This window comes from Physeter macrocephalus, chromosome 11, assembly GCF_002837175.3.
Source record: "Physeter macrocephalus isolate SW-GA chromosome 11, ASM283717v5, whole genome shotgun sequence".
Lineage (NCBI taxonomy): Eukaryota > Metazoa > Chordata > Mammalia > Artiodactyla > Physeteridae > Physeter > Physeter macrocephalus.
This window is the reverse complement of record NC_041224.1, coordinates 104,455,926-104,480,166: the sequence shown is the minus strand read 5'-3', so window position 1 is coordinate 104,480,166 and position 24,241 is coordinate 104,455,926. Positions and strand designations below refer to the sequence as shown.

The window sequence follows — 24,241 nt, the reverse complement described above, 5'->3', positions numbered from 1 at the left end:
ACATATATACAATGGAATATTACTCAGCCACAAAAAGAAACAAAATTGAGTTATTTGTAGTGAGGTGGATGGACCTAGAGTCTGTCATACAGAGTGAAGTAAGTCAGAAAGAGAAAAACAAATACCGTATGCTAACACATAGATATGGAATCTAAAAAAAAAATGGTCATGAAGAACCTAGGGGCAACATGGGAATAAAGATGCAGACCTACTAGAGAATGGACTTGAGGACACGGGGAGGAGGAAGGGTAAGCTGGCACAAAGTGAGAGAGTGGCAATGGACATATATACACTACCAAGTGTAAAATAGATAGCTAGTGAGAAGCAAAAGCATAGCACAGGGAGATCAGCTCGGTGCTTTTTGACCATCTAGAAGGGTGGGATAGGGAGAGTTGGAGGGAGACGAAAGGGGGAGGAGATATGGGGATATATGTATATGTATAACTGATTCACTTTGTTATAAAGCAGAAACTAACACACCATTGTAAAGCAATTATACTTCAATAAAAATTAAAAAAAAAAAGAACATAAGCAGTCAAACCATCTTTCTTTAGTCTGGGTCCAAAAACAGTATCACATTATATCACAATGGCAAGATTCCCAGAGGGAGTCTTAGATTCAAGATCTAGGAGACAGAACTTACCTCCCTATCAGACAGGGGCAGAGGGCACAGGGCAAATGTTGCTTTGGTTTTCTGCTCCTGTGTTCCTACTAACTAGAAATTAACTGGACTCTTGTGGTTTGAAAGGGAAGACTTAGGCACTATGGACTCCATGAAAATGCCAGATGTCAATCTATGCTCTTAGCATGAAATCCAGAAGGCAATAGTTGGAAGACACCAACAAGGACCACCAGTCCTCTAAGTCAAAGAACACTAATTGCCTAACAGAGGCCCTTCCAATGTGACATGTCTAAAAACTGCATCCACTAAAAAAAAAAATCTTTTTCCTATGTTCCCTCTCCAGTGGCAGCAACACTAGGTAGCCAGTTACTGCAACAATTCAAACCTGGCAGTTATGGTACCCTCGTCCTTGTTCCTTATTTGAGTTCCCTGGAGCTCTGACATGCTCATCTTTCATTCTTCATCACACTTGATCTTGACTCCAACTGCTATCCCCCATCACTGCCCCCTGGGATTCCTGCAAGAGTCTCTCACCACTGCCTGGTCCCCTACCTACATCAGGTATGCTCCATCTACTTCCCCGCTGCTGTCCTATCATCTTTTGGAAATATGATCACATCACTTCCTTATTTTAAATCTCTCAGGGTAAAAAAAATAATAATAATAATAAATAAATAAAATCTCTCAGGGTGCCAAGTGGCTCTAGGTGTAAAGAACTGCTCATGTTTTAGCTAAGAATTTTCTTTTAGTCAAGGTGATACAGATACAGGTTTAAATTTTTAAATATTACCAAAGGATAGACCATGAAATGTCGATTTTTCACTCATCTGACCTGGAAAGCTCCTACTATTAATAGTTTCTCAGGTATCACAAAACTTTTCTGTGATATACACACATATATTTGTAATTTTATATAAATGATTTTTATCCACTTTATGTTGCAGATTCTCTCATATGAACACATACAGACATACTTTATTCTTCTGCATAGTATTTAATTACAAGTATAAACCATAATTTATTTAATTAGCACCTATCTGTTGACATTTATGGGGTTTTTTTCAGTCTTGTACTCTCAGAAACAAAATTGAAGTGAATGCAGAGTCAAGTTCAAATCCTTCTGCAGACAAGTTCTTTAGGATCTGGCTGCTGCCTACACCCTTTGCTTCATCTCCTCCACTTCCTCATACACAGTCTTCCTCTGGTCACATGTAGTTCTCCCAAACCCTGTGCTGCTAGGTTACATCTGCCTGTAACGTTCTCTCTACCCTTCTTTGTCTGGCCAACTTTTACTCATCTTCTAAGAGTACTCAAATTTTTTTTTTTTTTTTTTTTTTTTTTTTTTGGTGGTATGCCGGCCTCCCTCTACTGGCCTCTCCCGTTGCGGAGCACAAGCTCCGGACGCGCAGGCTCAGCGGCCATGGCTCACGGGCCCAGCCACTCCGTGGCATGTGGGAACCTCCCAGACCGGGGCGCGAACCCGGTTCCCCTGCATAGGCAGGCAGACGCGCAACCACTGCGCCACCAGGGAAGCCCCCATGAGTACTCAAATTTTATTCTAATTTTGATGTCCCTCCCTCCCCTTGTAAATTCCTTTGATTCTTGTGCTACACTATGCTCCATGCATTCTGGAAATAATCGTTACACCTACCATTGTCCCAGCACACCCAAGACATGAGATGGATGAAGGCAGGCATATAGTAGGTGAAATAATAGATACTGGAAAAGAAGATGGGATGAGGCATATAAGAGCCTGAATGAAAATCATCACAGTCTGTGGCACTGGCATGCTCACCACCCAATGAAAAGAGCCCCTGCAGGACAGAGGGTGCTGAAGTGGGTGAGCAGGAGAAGGTGCCCCTGGGGGACCAATATCAACACACAACGCACGGCAGCCTGGGTTAAGTGAGGCATGAATATCGCAGATAGCATAGGAGGCCAACTGAATGAGAGAAAGTGAGATCTGGAGCCATCAAGAATGATTTCGAGGGGTGGCAGGATTGAACTGAATCTTGAAGGAAGAATTAGACTGAGTGGAACCTTTGGGGTAGGGAGAATGCCCTGAGCAAACACCTGGAGGACGATTAGGCTGGGGCAGCTGAGGTCTGCAAAGGAGAGAAGGAGACAGGAAGAAGGCTGAGCTCAGGTTTTGATGACTGGTGGTGTAGGGCTGGCTCCTTCATGAATTAATTCAACAAATATTTATTGAATCTCTGGCTGTTCTGGGCACTGATGTCAGCACTAAACAAAATAAAAATCCCTGACCTCACAGAGCATGCATTCCAGGGGTGCTGAGGCGAATTCCCAGTGTAACCTTGAGCAAAGCTTCCCTCCTGTCTGTCTCCTTACATGTAACACATGGGCCTTGGGCATTTCTAAGATCGCTCTTCTCTTCAACATTCTAAGATTAACAGGCAGAGATTGGAGATTGGGTGGAGCCAGATGACAGTGAGCTAAGGAAACGGGACTCCATTTGGGTGGCAGAAAGCCCTTGTTTTTTTGTGTATGGGCAACACCTTCAAGGTTTAGGAGATTTAGAGAGATTGGTCTGATAATCTGAAGGCAGAAAAGAGCAAATAGGAGGCTGGAAACAATTTAGGAGATAACTGATCCTTACCAGGTAATGAAGACTCAGACATACATCCTTAGATTCAAAATCATGGGTGAATAGCACAGCTTTGATAAGTCATGAATAAGCCATTGCTTCCTAAAAACACCACCTCCATTAAATAGCTGGCTATCAAGGCTTCATTGCCATGATTCTGACCAAGATCAGCAGAACCAGGGAGAGCTTTTCAGGCTAAAGACAACTTTGGATCTCCACATAAGACGGGGCTTAAGTGTACCTGTGTTGCTCCATGGACTCCAAAGGAATGTCCTGCATGCCAGAGGAATACCATACAGCCCATACCAGCTGTAAAACTCTATAAGGGGTTTGGCTTGACAACGTGAAAATAAACGGCTGGCTAGACCGTGTAAGACGAATGAAGCCCAAGTAATGTGAGTTGTCTCCCTGGCATTCTGATAATAAGTGCAGCATGCGGCATTTGCTATCTTTAGCCCTCTCGCTAGAAAATTCTAGAGTGCTTATCACCCTGGTAGTTAATCGCTCAGCCATCTCTAGTTCCACCTTCCCATGGCTAAAAGAACTTTAGAAGTCACTCAAAGATAAATGTTCCCTGCCAGAAAATGTCTTAACATAGAATGTTGGAAGGATTTCCCTGGGGCAGGTAATAGGCACTTGCTTAAGTACTCCCACGCCGAGTCCTACCTCCTTCCTCCAAGAGCAGACTCTGGTCAGTCCCTCTGCTGATGCTGGGGCACCAGGAGCCCCTTTATATAAGGTTGGCAGGGAGAGAAGTCACCAGTTTAGAAACTGGAGCAAAGTCAAGGGCTTACTCTCAGCTCTGTTCTCCTTGACTTATCAGTTCCATTGTTTGCTTCCAATTAGGTGAAAAACAAACAAGCAAACTGAAGAATGATGAAATCTAGGTGGCAGGACAGTCCAAGTCAAAGTCAAGTGGACTTTGCTCACAGAATGACAAAAAGCTTCTTTAAAAAAGTCAAACCAGACCTTAGTGTCCAATCTGCCCCAGCACTGCCCCCACCAGCACAACCCTTCAATTCCATTCCTTTTAGACTATAATAAGGAACAGCCACATGGCTAGTCATCGATAAACCAAGTGTCATTTCCATCTTCATTTCAGAATATTACATCAGCAACCTTTCAGACTCATGAAAACCATAGTGTTTTGCAACATCACGGACAAACATTTCTCCAGTTTTATGTGACTGCCCTGCAGTAGCCAGACTGCTTGCACTCATTTCTTTCCTGACCAGAAGATTATCAGAATCTGTTGTCTTTTACCATCTCCATTTGTTTCCATATGTGGAAAGACTGATGTGGAGAGATTGACACCCAGAAGGGTGAAGTGGTTTATCCACAGTCGTTTAGAAGGAAGAAAAGGGAACCTCTGTAGTAACACAGACACGATTTTCACTCGGATTAAGCGTAGTATTAAAACATATTTTCAATCTACTTTCTGTCCTAAAACTAACTTCTGACAAGCCAAACAAATACCCTGAATACAGCTAACTTTACTCCATAAGGAAACACTAAGCCCCCTCTCCTCACCTGCTTCTCATTTAAACAATTTGGGTTTCATTGGCTGTCACTGCAAACCAGCGTATCAACCAACCACATCAGCCTCTGTCAAAGATGAAGAGACAGCCTCAAAATACTTACTGTCCAAGATGCTTGGGACTAAAAATTCTTTTAAAATTCTGCTATGTATGGCCTCTGACCCCTTGACAACATTTCTCCCAGGAAACACCTGTAAGTTTGAAGCAGTGTGAGGCTTACCATATACAAAACAGATAAATGACAAGGATTTACTGTATAGCACAGGGAACTATATTCAATATTTTGTAATAACATGTAATGGAAAAGAATCGAATAAAAAGAATACACACACACACACACACACACACATCCGAATCACTTTGCTGTACATCTGAAACTAACACAATATTGTAAACCAGCTATACTTCAATTAAAAAAAATGTCTTTTATTGAAAACAAGCAGTGTGAGGCTCAGAAACAGGCAGTGGGGCACACAACTGTTTCAGTTCTAATGTTGTGGTCCCTCCAAGAGTTCCCAGGATTTGTGGAACAAAGCAGTGAATAAAGGGGGAGGAAGCTAGGCTGACTGGCTCCTCTGGATCTGAACCCTTTCAAATAATGCCTACAGGCCTCTATGAATGCACATAATAATAACTACAATTTATTAAATACTTATTCTATGCCAAGCCTATGCTAAGGGCTATATGTATATTAATTCTTTAAATTGTCACCACAACCCCTTAAGTATTATTATCCATCACTTTTTATAGATAAAGGATCTGGGGTATCAGGAAATGTATGTGACATGCTCAAGATCACCCACATAGTAAGGGAAAGAGACAGGATTGAACCTGGAGGAATCTATAATAGCTCTAGAGCTCAGGCATTTAACAGCTCTGCTACAAAGCCTTCCACAAGGAAAGTCCTGCATCTTCACTGCGCAGGCTCACCTGTGGCCGAGACAATGCTCATGTTTACTAAAGACTACATTTCCCAGCTTTCCCTGCAGTTAGGTTGCATCATGTGACTGGGTACTGGACAGTCAGAGGTGAGTAGACATGATGTGAGCACAACTAGGGCAGACACTTAAAAATGTCCCGTGAGGACCTTCATCTCCCTCTTCCCTGTCCATGAAGCCTTGGAAGGCATAAGTTCCAGACAGCATAGTTATAAGATGGAGGCAGCCAGGGTATCCCAGTCATTACTTGGAGAAGAGCTACCCAGGAGAGCCACTCACTCAGCTCACACCAAGTAGCGATGTGAGGAAGAGAGAAACTTCTATAAGAGTAAGCCATTAAGATTTTAAAATTGGTTTGTAACTATGGCATAGCCTTGCCAATTCTGAGCACATTCCATGCAATTTACTTCAGGCTTTAATTATTGGGACCCATTATTGTCTACATCTGTCTAAGTGAGTCTGCATGAACCATACTGTTTTCCTTGCTTCCCTAAGCTACTAAATGACCTTCCTGATCAAAAAGGGTTACGCCAGTTTCTGCCAGAGTACTTTCAAAACACTGCCTCATGTAAAGATAAATAGATCAATGAAACAGAATAGAGAGCCCAAAAATAGACCCACACATATGTGGTCAATTGATTTTCAACAAAGACACCAAGAAATTCAATAGGGAAAGGGAAGTCTTTTCAACAAATGGTGCTGGAACAACTGGATAACTGTATGTAAAAAAACGAACTTCAATTCCTAACTCGCTCCATGCATAAAAATAAATTTGAGATGAATCACAGACATAAATGTAAAAGAACCATAAAAGTTCTAGAGGAAAACGTAAGAGAAAGCATGACATTGCAGTTGGAGAAAATTTCTCAGATTGGTGTAGCAGATGCTGTGGTGAGCTACCCAGGTTCCCCCCATCAGAACAAGACCCTCATTCCCCCAGCTGCAAGTGTTTTGGCTCTTGTGGTTCGCAGCTGAATGTCTCCCCAGATGTTTCCTTTTGCAAAAGGGATCTACCTCACCCAGAGTAACAGTCTACTCCCAGAGAGACAGCTTTTGTCCAATGACTGGGGACAAAAAAGATCTGCCCCTTTGTTTCAATTTGGGACAACTCTGAAGGGTTATCCCATGAGAGATGAAACATGTACTCACAGAAGACTTATTCATGAATGTCTGCCGTAGCCTTATTCACGAGGGCCCCCAAATGGAAACCCAAATGTCCATCAAAAGAGATGAGCAAATCGTGGGATAGTCATACAAATGCATATTACTCGGCAATTAAAAGCAACAAACTACTGATATATCCAACGTCACAGGGGATCTTAAAAACATTAGATTGAGCCAAAGGAGCCAGACACAAAAAAGTACATATGGTATGATTCCATTCATATGAAACACCAGATCAGGTAAAACTACAGTACTAGAGATTAGAAAGTACTTTTCTGGAGTGAGGAGAGGGAAGTTCCCTGAAAAATGGCAAAAACAAACCTTCTGTGTTGATAGAAAGGTTCTATATCCTAATCAGAATGGTGGTTACACAGGTGGATGCAATTGTCAAAACTCATCAAAGTGTACCCAAAAGCTCTGTGCATTTTACTGTATGAAGATTTTATTTCAATAAAAAATGCTTGCCTCGCATCTGGGCTTCCTTTCTTACCCCAGCTGTGGGCACAGTTCTATGTCACTGCCGATCCTACTGCAGTGGATTTAAAGAGTGGTTCATAAGGTGACTCCCATGTTCGAGTCCGAAGCCTTGAAACTTCCCTATCTGGCTTCATTCAGAACTCTGCCCTTCTCCTTTCATTCCCTCCTGAATTTAATGGAGCTGGATTTCCCTCCTTTTAGGAGTTTTAAGGTTCTTTGAGGACTATGACAACTTCCTTCCTCATGTACTCTCCATCTCTGAGTCCAGATAGCCAGACTCACTGTTTTGCCAGCTAAAGAATCAACCTCTCTTCCATCCCCAGACCAGGGAGGACTTAATAACAATAACAACAGCAATAACAGTAATTGCCCTTTCTTGAGTACTTATCACGGGTCAAGCAGTGTTCTAAATGGTTCGTTTACTGTCTTAGTCCATTTGGGCTACAGAATACCACTGACTGGGTGGCTTATAAACAACAGAAATTTACTTCTCACAGTTCTGGATGCTGGGAAGTCCAAGATCAAGATGCTAGCAGATTCAGCATCTGGTGAGAGCTCAGTTCCTGATTCTGAGACAGAACCTCACATGGTGGAAGGGGCAAGGAAGTGATCTGGGATGTCCATTATAAGAGCACTAACCCCATTCATGATGGCCCCACCTTCATGACCTAATCACCTCCCAAAGGCCCCATCTCCTAATGCTATCACCTTAGGGGGTAGGTTTCAACCTATGAATTTTGGGGGAAGAAAAACATTCAGTCTATACATTATCTCATTTAAAAACAGGTCAGCCCCTTAAAGCAGGTATTATTATCCCCATTTTACAGATAAGAAAACAGAGACTTAGGGCTTCCCTGGTGGCACTGTGGTTGGGAGTCCCCCTGCCGATGCAGGGGACACGGGTTCGTGCCCCGGTCTGGGAAGATCCCACATGCCGCGGAGCGGCTAGGCCTGTGAGCCATGGCCACTGAGCCTGCGCGTCCGGAGCCTGTGCTCCGCAACGGGAGAGACCACAACAGTGAGAGGACCGTGTACCGCAAAAAAAAAAAAAAGAAAAAGAAAAAGAAAACAGAGACTTAGAGAAATTTTGCAACTTATACATATTCATAGAGCCAATACATAAAAAACCCAGTATTCAAATCCAACTCTGACTCCAAAGGCTGGATCCTTTCCACTAGACACTATTTGCTTTTCACATATTTAATAAAATATCTTACTCAAATAAAAAAAGATAGCTATGCTTTTAATAATGTAATGATTATAACAAGAATTCAAGATAGCTTTTAAAAATAAATAACACCACTTTTTTTGGTTTAGAAATAAGGGGTATCAAGTTGAAGCTCTGATTTAGGCTGGATAAAGCCTACAGAGAGCCAAGGCCTGGCAGGCTCTGGGAGACACCCAAAATGCCCCAAACACACGCTACCACAATTACATTTCTGCTCATTGAATGTTTAGTGCAATATACTTCACCTGCTCTCAATTATAACATTACCATTTCACTAACATTCAGAGCACAGATTTGCTTTTAGTTCTTTTTAAACCCCAGTGAGATTCTTTTCAGGCCACCAGATACAACTTCAAACTGTCCCAAAGAAGCATGTGTGATCTGGTGTGTTGAGAAATCTTTCTTGATGCCACTGACCGTGCATATTTTTCACTGCCCTCTGTCAGGGCTGCTCAAAGCAAAGAAGGTAGAGATGGCACTGAGGATGACTGACAAAGGACGGCATTTGGCTGTGTGTGTGTGTGTGTGTGTGTGTGTGTGTGTGTGTGTGTGTGTGTGAGAGAGAGAGAGAGATATTTAGCCACTGACTAAACAAGGGATGAGCTTAGAACTAGTCACATATCAGTCAGCTGGGGAGGCAGCCACAGTTAACACTCAGTTATTCAGATGCTGAGGATCCAGGGTCCAAAATTAACCTTTGTTCTTTTTTAAATTTTTGTTGTTGTTGTTACTCATCTTCCTCCCTCTAGTTACCTATCTTTTCAACATTTCACTACTGATTAGCTGCTCCATTGGAGATTTGACAGAGAAAATAAAAAGATACCAGATGAAGCCAGCCAATTTTGTTTTCTGACAGAATCCCTGATTCAAGGCATTATAAGAAAGGTGGTTTAAACCATCTCATAAAATTAGATTTATTTTCTTTAATCATCTATAAATTTCAATTATCCAGTTTCTTATTCTCTATTTGTACTGCAACATATTTAAAAATGGTTTTAACTTCCATTTCATCTGTCTTGCACTTTTACAAAATATCATAAATATTGGCAGCTGTTGGGGGAAAGCCTTAGACACTTTCTGTTGAGAGTCAGAAATAGATACCATTTAGGGACCAAATCCCTTGCCATGGAATATCTGTTTGCCCAATCCCCTTGAGATGTGTATTGTATTTTAAAGGTTGCAAGGTCAGAACTCTTAGCTATTTTTAAAGGAAATGCTATGTTTTCAGCCCCACATACCATGTAAGCCGCTTATAAATTAAGCCATTAGGGCCCTTCAGGAAGTGTTGTGCTCTGAGATGATGTAGCGTCCACAGCACGTGGGAGGTAGTGGGGATGGGGCTGGTTGCACTACCCTGCAGAGCACAGTTCCCTCTCCCCCTCTCCATGCAAACCCCGGGGACCAACTGCATCTTCACGTAGCCACGACGACTGAGAGACAAATTAGATCGTGTACTGACTCTCCTTATCTGCGTTGGCCACTTCCGACAGCCCTCAGTTTAATCATCTTGAACCTATTCATGAACTAGGACTCTCCTGTTCAGCCATTTGCCGATGCTTATTGATGAATCCAAGAGAGACTAGGAAGGCAAGGACTCAATCAGCATATATCCACCATTCCTGGAAAATTAGGTGAAAACGAATGGGTCAGTAAACTCACTGATGGGAGCAACGGCAGAGACACACCTGAGAAGTATAAGATAGTGTCTGCTATTGGCAATGATGTCAAATTCATGTTGAAGCCCTGACTCCCAACGTGGTGGTATTAGGAGATGGGGCTTTAGGGAGGTAAGTAGGGTTAGATGAGGTCACGAGGGGGTGGGGCTTTCACGATGGGATTAGTGGCCTTATAAGGAGAGACACCCGAGGGTGAGTTTTGCCTCTGGATGCTTTACTTGACTTGCTTTACTTGACTTTCTCCACCCTGGATCCCAGGCTTGCTTGTCTTGCACCAAAGCTGCCAACATCCTGGCATGACAATTCCCATAAAATACTCAGCTGGAAAATGGAAAACTGGGTACATATCGCCACTCCAAAAAGTTTATTTTGCATCAGGGCCACAATAGTGATTACCTACAGGAAAGATGAGAAGCCTAGCCAAGAAATGAGAGTCAGCACTCTTTACAGCCAGCTGTGTCCAGTCTGCAAGCAGCACAGCTTGCCAGCTGCCTTTCTCAGCACATCTGGCCTGGGAGTTCTGGCCTTCGGTGTTCTGAGCCGGTAAGAGCACCAAGGGAATGATCACTGTTGATTTTCTGACATCATGATTACAGGTCCCGAGATAACTCATCAGTAATGGGATGAGAGGTGGAGGTGGGGCAGGCCAGGTGGAAACCATGTCAGAGGGCATGGAGTGAAGGGCTCTACCTACTCAAATCTGCTTAGGTGGAAAAAAAAGTCTTTGGGGGAAAGTGTCTCACTGCATGGGTTTTATAGTAGCAGGTAGAAGGAAAAGCCTTCAGCTCCTAAGGCATACTTCCAAGTCAAACCAATTTGGTTGCCATGGTACCAAGGCTCCTACAAGGGGGGAAAAAGATTCATTTTCAAATACTTGTTTGAAATAGTCAAATAAATGGCAGTGTGATGGCTGAAAGTGTCAGGAGGCCCCTGCAATTCAAGTGAACAAACATCCACTGAGGGGTACTTACTATGTGCTAGGCACATTGTATTAGGTGTAGGATGGAGGCTGGAATGAATAAGATGCTCTCCATGCTCTACCCAAGGGGTTTATGATCAAGTTTGGCAGAGAAATACTTCACAAAGAGAACTAAAACATAAGGCAGAGTGTGACAGCTACTAAAGGAAAGGTACAAATATCTATTCACTTATTTACTCATTAAACAAATATTGGAGTCCAAGCTCTCCTATAGATGTTGGGTATCCAGTGATAAGAAAAATAAGCAGTATATATAGACTGGATAAACAACAAGGTCCTATTGTATAGCACAGGGAACTATATTTAATATCCTGTAATAAACTATAATGGAAAAGAATTTTTTAAAAAAGCAAAAGAAGCAGGATGTCTTCCTTTATCAACTAGGGCAGGGAGAGACCTGAGCAATAGATGATAAATTAGAGATGAATGATGATAGATAGATAATGGACAGATGATTGATGAATAAATAGATGGATGATGGAAGGATGTACAGATGGATGATACATAGATAGATAGACAGATAGATAGATAGGCAGACAGATGAGAGATTACAAACTGGTGGTTGCCATGAAGGTAACAGACAGGATCCTATAATAAAAGTGCTCCTGAGCACAGGGATGGAGAAATTATTACAGCTGGAAGGAGAAGGGAGGCTTCAGGGAGGAGACAGCATGTGAGCCTAGCCATGGATGATGAGGAGGTTTACCAAACAGGGAGAGGACCAAGAGCATTGAAGGACAAGAAACTGAACAAAGACACAGAGGTGGAAGAGTGCCAGCGGTCCTTGTGACAGTGGAATGGCTAGAATGTAAGGAGAATGCCTGAAGCGGGACGCAGGAAGCGAACAAGGTCCATGCCAGGACAGCAGAGCACAGCAGCTAGGACTCTGTCCTGGAACCAGCTTGCCTGGTTTGGCCACTTCCTAGGTGTGTGTCCTATACTTTTCGGTGATTCAGTCTTGCAGACTGGGGAACAGCAGTCTCTACACTGTTGTTTCAGGGATTAAATAATTTTATATCATTCAAACATGTAAGTAGCATCTGGCATTTAACGGTGCGTGTTACGACCGAGGAGAGAGTGGTATAGGCCTTGTCTAACGGTGCTGGTGCAAAGCAAGGGCTCACTCAGGCCCTCCCCAAACTTGGGAAACATCCATGATGATGACTAAATGTCCCTGGTAATGACCCTTTTTTTTTTTGCAGTATGCAGGCCTCTCACTGCTGTGGCCTCTCCCGTCGCGGAGCACAGGCTCCCGCCGCACAGGCTCAGTGGCCATGGCTCACGGGCCCAGCCGCTCCGCGGCATGTGGGATCTTCCTGGACCGGGGCATGAACCCGTGTCCCCTGCATCGGCAGGTGGGCTCTCATCCACTGTGCCACCAGGGAAGCCTGACCCATTATTTTGAGGTACATTGAGGAAGGTACAGCTTTCGGGACACTGCCTTCTCTCCGATTGAAATGTTCTCTTCTGGACCTTGCTGTGAGTTTGGCCTTTCAGGCTTGTTTCTCGGGTCTTAAGGCACTAGGACCCACCATCAGATGGAGGCTTTCTCCCACTGCTCTCCCTGCTGAGGGAGCCGATCCACTGCTGTGGGTGGTGTGCTGTGGACACCGCAGGTGAAGAGACTGTGTTCCGATTGGGTGGACCAGAAGGAGGCAACTCACCGCATTTTTCTTGGGAGCAACACTGCGATCATTTTATACTGAACAGGTCACTGAATTGACCACATCTAACGTGGGACCAGGAGAGGCACATCCATCCATCTCACCACGTCCTGTAGTCACAGCTTAAACGGCCTCAGAAAGGTCCCAAAGGCAAAGCCAACAACAGATGAGAGCCACACAGACCAGCATGGGGGCTGCTGAAGCTGAACACTGCACCCACACACCCCCTCCACCCCACCACCCACCAAGCTTAGAAGCCCTGCTGATGTTGAAAAGGGAGATGCAAAGTGGTTCACCAGGCCTCCCGACAAGGAACCAGTATAGGAGAGAGAGAGAGAGAGAGAAAGAATGTTACAACAGAGAGAGAGATTCCCCTTCTCAAGCTGCAAAACCAGGCTATGACCCAGAATCTAGTCCAAAGGATATATTCAGATGAGCTGATGCAATTCAATCTCTTAGGGGTCTGTTTGTTCCTTATGCTGAGTCCTTATGTCTTTTTGTGATTTACCTTGGTGAACTGGTAGCTAGGCTGGCTTTTCCAAAGGGGATTCACTAGGCAGCCTGAGCAAAGTTAAAGGGTTTCTGCAATTTACTGGCAGAACAACGAAATTTCAGTAAAACTAAAGTTCAGTTTAAGCCTCTATTCCTCCTTCCCGCCTACACCGGTAACAGTACCTATATATATTCATAATGGAGAGTATCCGTCATATAAACAAAGCGAAGAGAAACTTCTGGTGTAAGAGATCAATGGCTGCAGAGAAGCCACACAACTTTACATGAGTCAGTTACCTCTGTGGGCTTCAATTTTCACATCTGCAAAATGGTGAGGCTGAACTGGGAGATCTCCTGAGCTCTTTGCAACATACAGAGTCTGGGCACTTAGAGGAATGTGTTGTCATCAATCAGCCAGCACCTCTCCTGGGTATAGCTTCAGGGATATGGAAGCAGCTCAGAAATTGATAATACTGTACTTCTGCATGAAAAGGAGGCTGAATTTTGCATTGTTTTCAAATCATTGTGTACATAGGCATTGTTTAACTTGTTAAGAACAAATCTCTTTACTGGCAACCTTAGTACCAAACCAATAATTGTGCTCATTAGAAATGGTCCTCATCCAGCCTAAGCCTGGGCAGGATTCTGGGGTCTCATTTTCTCTTTCTTCTTGCCACAGGGTTATTCTGTGTACATGTTCTTATAAGTGGAAAAGCTATATTATATTCATCAGGGATACTGGCCTGTAGTTTCCTTTTCTTATTCAGATTTTTTTCTTTAATGCAATTGGACTCCATCACCATTTAAATTAAATCAACCGAGGGAACATCAACAAAATGGCGGTATAAGAGTTTCTAACACCTGTCCCCTCCCAGAAACATCAGTTTGAACCACTATCCACAGGAGAAAATACCTTCACAAGATCTAAGGATTCCAGGTGAGGAATTATAGCACTTGGATGAAGCACAGAAATAAGAAAAGATGCATTGATGAGGGTAGAAAAGATAGATTCAAATTACTCCCATCACCCTTCCCCAAGCCAGGCAGTCCAGCTCAAAGATAGATACCCTTCCTCTAGGAAAGGAGAGTGAAGTAGGTGCCCATTTCACTGAAGACCCCAGCACAGCCCACCCCAGCACCAGGCCGACGCCTGTGACCCAAAGAGGCTCCTGGTGTGTTCCCTCGAACCCAAGCCCCCAGCACATCCCAGCACTGGCCAGACCTCATGGCCCTGGCAGCTCCTGTGGCCCCAGGCTCCCAATCAGTTCCTGCAAACCCAGGCTCCAGGTGGGTACCCACAAACCTAAGCTTCCAGATAGGCCCTGAGCCAGGCTGACCACGGAAGCCCTAGGCCCCAGACAGGCCAGCCCCCATGGACCCCGGCTCCTGATCTGCCCCACCACCAAACCAGCCCGGCAGACCCAACCTCCAGGCCAGCTCCTGGGAAACCAGGCTCCTGGCCTGTCCCAGTACCAGACTACTTCACAGGGCCCCACGTGCTAGGCCCAAACCTGTGGTCCCTGGCACCGGTTTGACCCAGGATGCAAGCCTGCTCATGCAGACCCAGTTCCCAGGCCCACCTCAGTGACAGCAGGCTCTAGGCTTGCCCCCATGTACCCAAGCATCAAGCCTTCCCACTCTCTAGCCCAGACACAATACCTGCCTACCCAAGGACTCCAGCACAACACTCCCAAACTCATTTTACAAGGCTAGCATTACCCTGGTACCAAAGCCAGATAAAGACACAAGAAAAGGAAATCACAGGCCAATATCCCCGATGAACATAAATGCAAAAATTCTCAACAAAATACTATCAAACCAAATTCAATAGCACATTAGAAAGATCACACACCATCATGATGAATTTATCCCTGAGATGCAAGGATGGTTCAACCCACAAATCAATAAATGTGATATATTTTCACATTCACAGAATGAAATATAAAATGATATGATCATCTCAATAGATGCAGAAAAAGCATTTGACAAAATTCAACATCCTTTCATAATAAAAAACTCAAAAAATTGGATATAAAAGGAATGTACCTCAACATGATAAAGGCCATATATCACAAACCCACAGCTAACATAATCCTCAACAGTGAAAGTTTGAAAGCTTTCCTACTAAGATTAGGAGCAAGACAAGGGTGCCTACTCTCACATTCCTATTCAACATAGTACTGGAGGTCCTACACAGAGTAACTAGGCAAGAAAAAGAAACATAAGCCATCCATATGGGAAAGGAAGAAGTAAAACTGTTTCTGTTTGCAGATGATATTATCTTATACATAGAAAATCCTAAAAACTCCACCAAAAAACTGTTAGAATTAATCAAGAAATTCAGTAAATCTGCAGCATTCAAAATCAATACACAAAACTAAACTGCATTACTATATGCTAACAACAAACTATCTGAAAAAGAAATAAAACAACCTCATTTACAATAGCATCAAAAATAATAAAATACTTAGGAATAAATTTAACCAAGGAGGTAAACAATCTGTACACTGAAAATTATAAGACATTAATGAAAGAAACTGAAGAAGACACAAATAAATGAAAAGATATCTGTGTTCATAGATCAGAAGAATTAATACTGTTAAAATGTCCATAGCCAAAAACCATCTATAGAGTCAATGCAATCCTTGTAAAATTTCCAATGGCATTTTTCACAGAAATAGAAAAACAATCTTAAAATTCATATGGAACCACAAAAGACCCAAATAGCCAAAGCAATGCTGAGAAAGAAGAACAAAACTAGAGGCATCACAATTCCTGATTTCAAACTTTACTATAAAGGTATAGTAATCAAAACAGTGTGGTACTGGTATAAAAACAAATACATAGGCCAATGAAACAGAAATGGGAGCCAAGGAAAAATCCCATGCATATATGATCAACTAGTATTTGACAAGGTAGCTAAGATCACTCAATGGGGAAAGGACAGTCTCTTCAATAAATGGTGTTGAGAAAACTGGATATTCACATGCAAAAGGATGAAATTTGACCCCTGTATTACACCACTCACAAAAATTAACTTGAAATGGACTGAAGACTTAAATGTAAGGCCTGAAACTATAAAACTACTAGAAGAAAAGGTAAGAAAAAAGCTCCTCAACGTTGATCTTGGAGACAACTTTTTGCATATGACACCAAAAGCACAAGCAACAAAAGCAAAAATCAAGAAGTGGGACTACATCAAACTGAAAAGCTTCTGCATAGCAAAAGAAGCAATCAACAAAGTGAAAGGCAACCTACGGGATAGGAGAAAATACTTGCAAACCATCTGTCTGATAAGGGGTTAATAGCAAAAATATATAAGGAATTCATACAATTCAATAACAAAACAAAACAACAACAACAAAATTAATCTGCTTTTAAAATGGGCAGAGGATCTGAATAGACATTTTTCCAAAGAAGACACAGAAATGTCCAACAGGTACATAAAAAGGTGCTCAATATCACTAATCATTAGGGAAATACAGATCAAAACCACAATGAAATATCATCTCACCCCTTTTAGAAGGACTAGTATCAAAAAGACTAGAAATAACAAGTGTTGGTGAGGATGTAGAGAAAAGGGAACCCTTGTGCCCTGATGGTAGGAGTGTAAATTGGTGCAGCCACTATGGAAAACAGTATGGAAATTCCTCAAAAAATTAAAATTAGAACTACTGTATGATCCAGCAATCCCATGTCTGAGTACATATCCAAAAGAAGTGAAATCACTATTTCAAAGAGATAACTGCACCCCCAAGTTCATTGTAGCACTGTTCACTATAGCCAAGATATGGAAACAACCTAAGTGTCCATCAATGGATGAAAGGATTAAAAAATAATAAATTATTATTCAGCCACATGAAAGAAGAAAATTCTGCCTTTTGATGGACCTTGAGGACATTATGCTAAGTGAAATAAGTCAGACAGAGAAAGACAAATACTGTATGTTCTCACTTATAGAATCCAAAAAAGCCAAACTCACAGAAATAGAAAGTAGAATCATGGTTACCAGGGTAGAACTAGGGAGTGGGAATAATGGGGAGATGTTGGTCAAAGGGTACAAGCTTCCAGCTATGAGACGAATAAGTTCTGGAGATATAATGTACCTATAGCATGATGATTATAGTTAACAATATTGTATTATATAGTTAAAAGTTGTGAAGAGAGTAGATCTTAAATGTTAATGCCAGACACACACAAATGATAATTATGTGAGGAAATGGAGGTATTAACTAACCTAACTGTGGTCATCAAGTTGCAATACACAGGTGCATCAAATCATCATGCTGTACACTTTAAACAAAAAAAAATGTTTTTTAATTTTTTTTGTTGTGTGATTCATTTATCTTTTTATTTATTTTTATTGAAGTATAGTTGATGTAGAATATTATGTAAGTTACACATTTTTAACATAGTGATTCACAATTTTTAAAGGTTATATTCCATTTATAGCTATTATAAAATATTGGCTATACTCCCTGTGCTTGAAATATATCCTTATACCTTATTTTATACATAATAGTTTGTACCTCAGTCCCCTATCCCTATCTTGTCCCTCCCTCCTTCCCTCTTTTCACTGGTAACCACTAGTTTGTTCTCTAAATCTGTGAGTCTGTTTTTGTTTCTTATATTTACTAATTTGTTGTATTTTTTTGATTCCACATATAAGTGATATCATACAGTATTTGTCTTTCTCTGTCTGACTTATTTCACTTAGCATAATACCCTTAAAGAACATCCAAGTTGTTGCAACTGGTAAAGTTTCATTATTTTTTGTGGCTGAGTAGTATTGCATCGTATTTGCATACCATATCTTCTTTATCCATTCATCTGTTGATGGACACGTAGGTTGCTTCCATATCTTAGCTATTGTAAATAATGCTGCTATGAACATTGAGTGCATATATCTTTTTGGATTAGTGTTTTTGATTTTTTTTGGATATATAACCAGGAGTGGAAAAAAATGTTTTTAAATCTTTGAGGTCAAAATAAATAAATTTTAAAATAAATTAAATCAACTCTATCTAAAAGCTCTGAAGACTACAACAGAGTCAGGAAAAAGGGCAGAAATAGAGAGATATAGATGAAAAAAGAGAGTAAGAATTCAGAGGAGATAAATATAAGGTCTCTGTAGTTATTCCTTGGTTATTTATTTTCTTTATACTTTCTGAACTTCTTTTCAGAAATGCAGTGTGACAGAACTAAACATCTGGTAGTAAACTGCATGCTTTCTGATTTATGACATAACCACTGGTGGTATCATAGCCCCTGGCTGCTGAAAATAATGTACTTACCAAAAAAAATGTTTTGTTATTTATTTTTCACAGCTCTTAAATCATCTGCAATGTCCTAAGAAGCATTTAAATGAATGAATAAAATGTTTACTCTCAGTGCTAGAATAATCTTTCTGATATGAGACATACCCAGTGTCATCCAGGCATCCTTGCATCCCTCTAGAGATGGGGTGGCTCGTTTCCTCCTATGATATTCCATTCCATCTTCACTATTAGAAAATGCTTCCTTTTGTTGGGCTCAAATCCATCTCCCTCATTTTCTACCAATTGGTCCTATTGTTCTGCATTTGGGCTATGTATAGCAATTCTTTCACATAGAGCAAAACTCTCTCATATTTTGAGTAAAGCTATTAACTGTGTGTCTCCAGGCTCCATGATTCCATGGATCTGATAGTTCCTTCTAGCTCACAGTGCTTAAGCTATTCAACATCCAGTCATTCTCCTAGCAAACCCCTCCTCCAATTTATCTTTGTCTATCTCAGTGTAGTCCAAGTTCACATTAGTTCTTCATCAAGCACACCACTCTGAAAAGTCATACTGAATTTACAATCAATTTAAAACCCCTAAGTCTTGTTCACATGTACCACTACTGCTGGTTCTCTTAGTTTTTTGAAACTAAGTGCAGAGGCCAACATTAATTCCTAAAAAATTCTTCTTGGATGGGGCCCATCATTCCTAGCTATTAAGATTTTTTTTTTAATTCTGCCATCCAATATATTAACTACTCCTTCATGATATCTACAAATTGAAAAGCATGTCTTTTTAGACTACCTTGTGCTCGCTTCGGCAGCACATATACTAGACTTTACTTAATTCATTGAAAAAATTGTTTGCATTCTAGTTAAGTGTCCTTTAAGCATGAGCATTAGTTACTAAGCACAATTCTGGCATCAGTCAGTTTACATCTCTCTTTTTTGTTTACAACACTTTCATAGGAGACCTTATCAAGTGCTTGTAAACTGTAGATATATATGTAAAATACTATCTCAATCTTAACAAAGTAAGGAAAATCAACTTCTCTGAGATGACGTACACTTGGTGAACCTAAATTGGCTTCTACTGATCACTGATAGCTTTTACTAATTTTCACAAACTACCCTTTTCATAACTTATTCCAGAGTATCGGATGGAACTGATGTAGAACTCACTCTTTACAATCTACTTTACAATCTACTGGTCTTTACAATCTACTTCCTTTTTTGTTAAATCTAGAAACTCTATCTCCCTCTTTCCCCCTTTCAATCTCTTAAAGATTCTGTAGAAAATTCAGTGGTCTTACTGACTGCTTCTCTGTTCCCTTGGATGTAATTCATCCAGGCTAGAAGCCATGAGCTCTCAATTCCCCGTTATTAATTAATGTTCATTCTCCCAATCTTAAGACAAGGATAAGCACTGTGGACCCAAGGAGGAAGTCTATCCGGACTGTCCCTTCTTGTTATTCTTTCTGCACCAACTGAACTAAAATGTCTTAGAATTGCCATTATTGTTCACCAGCATCTGCTAATCTGAACCCTCAGCCTCCTGGGTATTGCTCTTACATGTCGCTGCTGCTTTGTCATACTCCTCTTGGTTACATGTTCTTCTGTCCATCTTTGGTATGTGTCCTCTCTGCCTCTGAGCTCTTGAAGAAGCTCCCTAAGCATTCATAATGTAACTGCAAATGATCTCAGGAATGAAGGAAGGAAGGTCAGTTCTTATATATATGTTCTTAAATATCTTCTTTTCTTCCTTGCTGAGATCATTTGCAAGTAGTTGAGTTACTTTTTGAGAATGCCCCATCAGTACTGATCCCTCTTTCCTGTTAGAATTAGATACCATGGAATCATGTCTCCTGCTTTTTCCGACATTTCTGAAGCCTGCCTTGCTCGAGTCTAGGGTTCCTCTGTCTAGTCTTCCTTAAATGTTTTTTCCGATGAACTCTAAGGAGAGAATCTCTTTTCTTCTAGAGTGTATTCTTCTGCAGCTCATCAATCTGGGGCCTCCCTGTTGGACAGAATTCTGTCCACCTTGTCACTTCTTCAATATCTTAGGAAAGGACTTTTATTGCAAAGCATGTTGATGCATTGTGCATTATCTGGCCCTCTGCTTTTCAGCTGAATGTGTCTGCCTACCCAGGTTCAAATATTTGAAGTCTCCCACTTTTACTCTACCTTGCACTTCTCCCAGTATTGTGCCCATGGTTTTACAAGCTGCTAACAAAAATCATGATCTCGTTGAAAGGAGAATTTAGAGGAAAGGTACAGATGGGGAACAGAGGGAACCTACAAAGGGGTGCTCATGAGGTATGCATGGAAGGCAGCAATTTAGCTTAATCACTTGTTTTAAGGTAATCACAGAACCCCTTTGCTCCCTATGAAACACAGAGAATAAGAGAAAGAACAGGTTTGTGCCATGAACAGTTAACCACTGAGAGACACGGTTTAGTGGTGCACTGTCCAACAAATGTATAAAGGGAGCCACACATGTAATGTAAACTTTCTAGGAGCCACATTTTAAACATGTAGAAAAAGGTGAAATAACTACTAATAACATTTTATTTAACCCAATAGATCCAAAATATTGTCACCTCAGCATAGACTCAATATAAAAAGTCACTATGACATATTATATATTTTTATAGCCTTTGAAATCTGGTGTATAATTCCAACTTACTACACACCTCAATTCAGATGCTAAATTTTCATCAGAAATACCTGATCTGTATTTATATTTTATAAAATTTTTAGTTGAAAAGGTAGATTCTTATATCCACCTTGTTCTAACCACACTTAAAACAGTTCCAATAGCCGGATCCAGTATCAGTTTTTTAAATTTAAACTTCAAATTTTAAATAAAATTTAAAATTCCAGTCCTCAGTTGCATCACCACATTTCAAGGGCTTAATAGCCACAGGGGGCTGGTGGCTATGACACTGTACAGTACAGTGTAGAGACACTGCAAGTGTTGAATGTGATAACCTCTCCTTTAACAAAAATTTCTTGAGCTCAACACATAATAGTGATTTTTAAGCTAACATCCCATGATTGAGAAAATGTAAGCTGGCAAAAAAGATGTATCTAGTAATTCCTTTAAATAATTTCATTTTCATAATCACAGTTATACCTACATATGCTTGAAAAATTCATTTTCATAATCAGTTAAACCTACATATGCTTGAAAAACTATACTCCAATACAAAATAAAAATTAAATTTTAGAAAATACTAATATAAAAATCTCAAAAGAGTGGATTTTTTTAGCCAGCACACACTTCTTTAGTACACGTGTGGATTTGAAAACCCACTGTAGTAACTGCTATTGTAACCTCTGAATCCTCATGCTGCAAGCTAGAATCCACCAGCCAAAGGATTCCCCTGCACCCCAAAACTGAACATTAGAGATCTGTACTGGTTAAAATGGAAGAGAAAGCTCTGCAGCTATTTTCAACCTTTAGCATACTCACAAAAATTAATTATCGAATGTTAGCAAGCCAACAATCAACACAGAACCAAGACAGTTTAACTGGAATGAGGGAGGAAGGCAAGAGGGAAAATTCCAAACAGTGGCCACACGGGCTAAGTAAGCCTCTCTGCAAAGGATGGAGAGAGGTGAACAAGGAGGGCAGGCACTGCAAAAAAGCTGCCTGCTTTCTCTCTGTTGCTGATGGATAAACGTGGCACTCTTGTGATGTTCATTCTGTGTTTATTTCTTCATTCGATCAATGTGCATGGAACTGCCATCATGTGTGGATCACTATGTTGGGGAAGAAGTTAGGACAGGGTGAAGATACAAGGAAGTACATAATTCACAGCCTTGTCCTAAAGCCACTGCCCCTATCCTCTAATAGGGGAGAGAAGACCCAAGCTCAGCTGATACTATCATAATGTAGAAAGTGTAGGTGGCATAAGGGAAGGGAAATAAATCATACAGATTTCACAGGAGGAAAACATTAATACTGTCCAGGAAGGCTGGGGAAACGCTGGAGGAGGGGATGACTTTGTGTCTTGTCTTGGGCCTAAAGGATGGTCATGGAATACGATGTTTCAGGGAAGGACTTTCCAAGCCTGGAGTCAAGTGTGAGAAGACACATGGAAAAACATGGGGGCAGGGGGGATGCTGAGCAATTCAACTCTATTAAAACACTGGGGGAAAGAGAGAGCTACGATTGACAAGGAAGGCTGCAGTCGGCCATGGCTGCCAGGCTAGGAGTTGGGCCCTGGGGTCTCTGTTCTAGCATCTGAACAGAGGGTTTAAACATATGTATATATTTATACAAATGTGCAGGTTTATACCTGTGAAATGATGATCATAATGATGATATGATGATGACAGCTAACATTTATTGAGTGCTTATGAGTGTCAGGCCCTCCTCTCAATGCTTTACATGCAGTATCCCACTTAATTCTCCCAACAACCCTATGATGTAGAGGAGAGGGGGAAACATCAGGCTGTTCATTTTGGAACACGGCGAGGCAAAACAGAACAGAAGACAAAAATATCAAACAATAAATGCAGTAACATAAGCCAACAGGGAGTTCTTATTTACAAGAGCTGCAGAGCCTTTGGTACAAAAAGCAGGAGGCGAAAGCAATATGCTATAAATAACTCAACTCTTACCTGTTGGATTCACCTTCCATGGGACCCTGTGAAGACAGTCGGAAGAGGGTCCTGCCTGGCTATGGATACCTGGCCGGTGGCCAAGTGGCTCAGCTCCTGGGACTCAGATGCCTCATCAGCTGGCTTGCAGTTACGTTTGCAGGGCTCCCACTGAACTCTGCTCACAGAAGAAGATGCTGGGCTTAGAACACTCTTTCTCTAAGTATGGTTCCCGGACAACAAGCATCCGAGTCATCTGGGAATTGCTAAAATACAGATTCCTGGGCCCCATCCCAGATTGATAATCTCCCAGTCACTGAGAGTAGGCTCTGGGAATCTGTGTTTTTAACACGGCACCAGCTTTTTCACATACTGGGAACCGGGGACCACTGGCTTGTGTATCAGCTAAGCCACTGCCAATCAGGAAGGGAAAAACACAAAATAAAGGGGCTCCTCAAGGCTGGGAGCTGTTAACTTCACGGTGAAGCAAGCCCTTTCTGCTGCTAATTTAGCCCGTATTTTGCATTCATGATGCTGCCTGAGGCTTGGGCACCAGCAATTCTTGCAGTTTCTTTTTTTAACATATTTATTGGAGTATAATTGCTTTACAATGGTGTGTTAGTTTCTGCATCTCCCTCCCTCCCACTCCTCTAGGTGGTCACAAACCACCTAGCTGATTTCCCTGTGCCATGCGGCGGAAAACTGGACAGGTACATGTAAGAGTATGAAATTAGAACACTCCCTGACACCATACACAAAAATAAACTCAAAATGGGTTAAAGACCTAAACGTAAGGCCAGACACTATCAAACTCTTAGAGGAAAACATAGGCAGAACACTCTATGACATAAATCACAGCAAGATCCTTTTTGACCCACCTCCTAGAGAAATGGAAATAAAAACAAAAATAAACAAATGAGACCGAATGAAACTTAAAAGCTTTTGCACAGCAAAGGAAACCATAAACAAGACAAAAAGGCAACCCTCAGA

The 24,241-nt window shown here is 41.5% G+C and overlaps 1 protein-coding gene across 12 annotated transcripts in view; it reads right to left on the bottom strand.

The window, feature by feature from the left end:
• RYR3 (ryanodine receptor 3) overlaps nt 1-24,241 on the bottom strand; it is a 570,442-nt gene that overhangs the window by 484,535 nt on the left and 61,666 nt on the right. Inside the window, exon 1 of one of the 12 annotated variants that reach the window (XM_055088343.1) lies at nt 23,273-23,318. The exons of the other annotated variants lie outside the window; for them this stretch is intronic. Coding sequence (XP_054944318.1) covers nt 23,273-23,292 — 20 coding nt within the window. The 5' untranslated portion in view covers nt 23,293-23,318. Of the gene's footprint in view, nt 1-23,272; nt 23,319-24,241 lie in introns of those variants that run through there. 12 annotated transcript variants of the gene reach the window in all.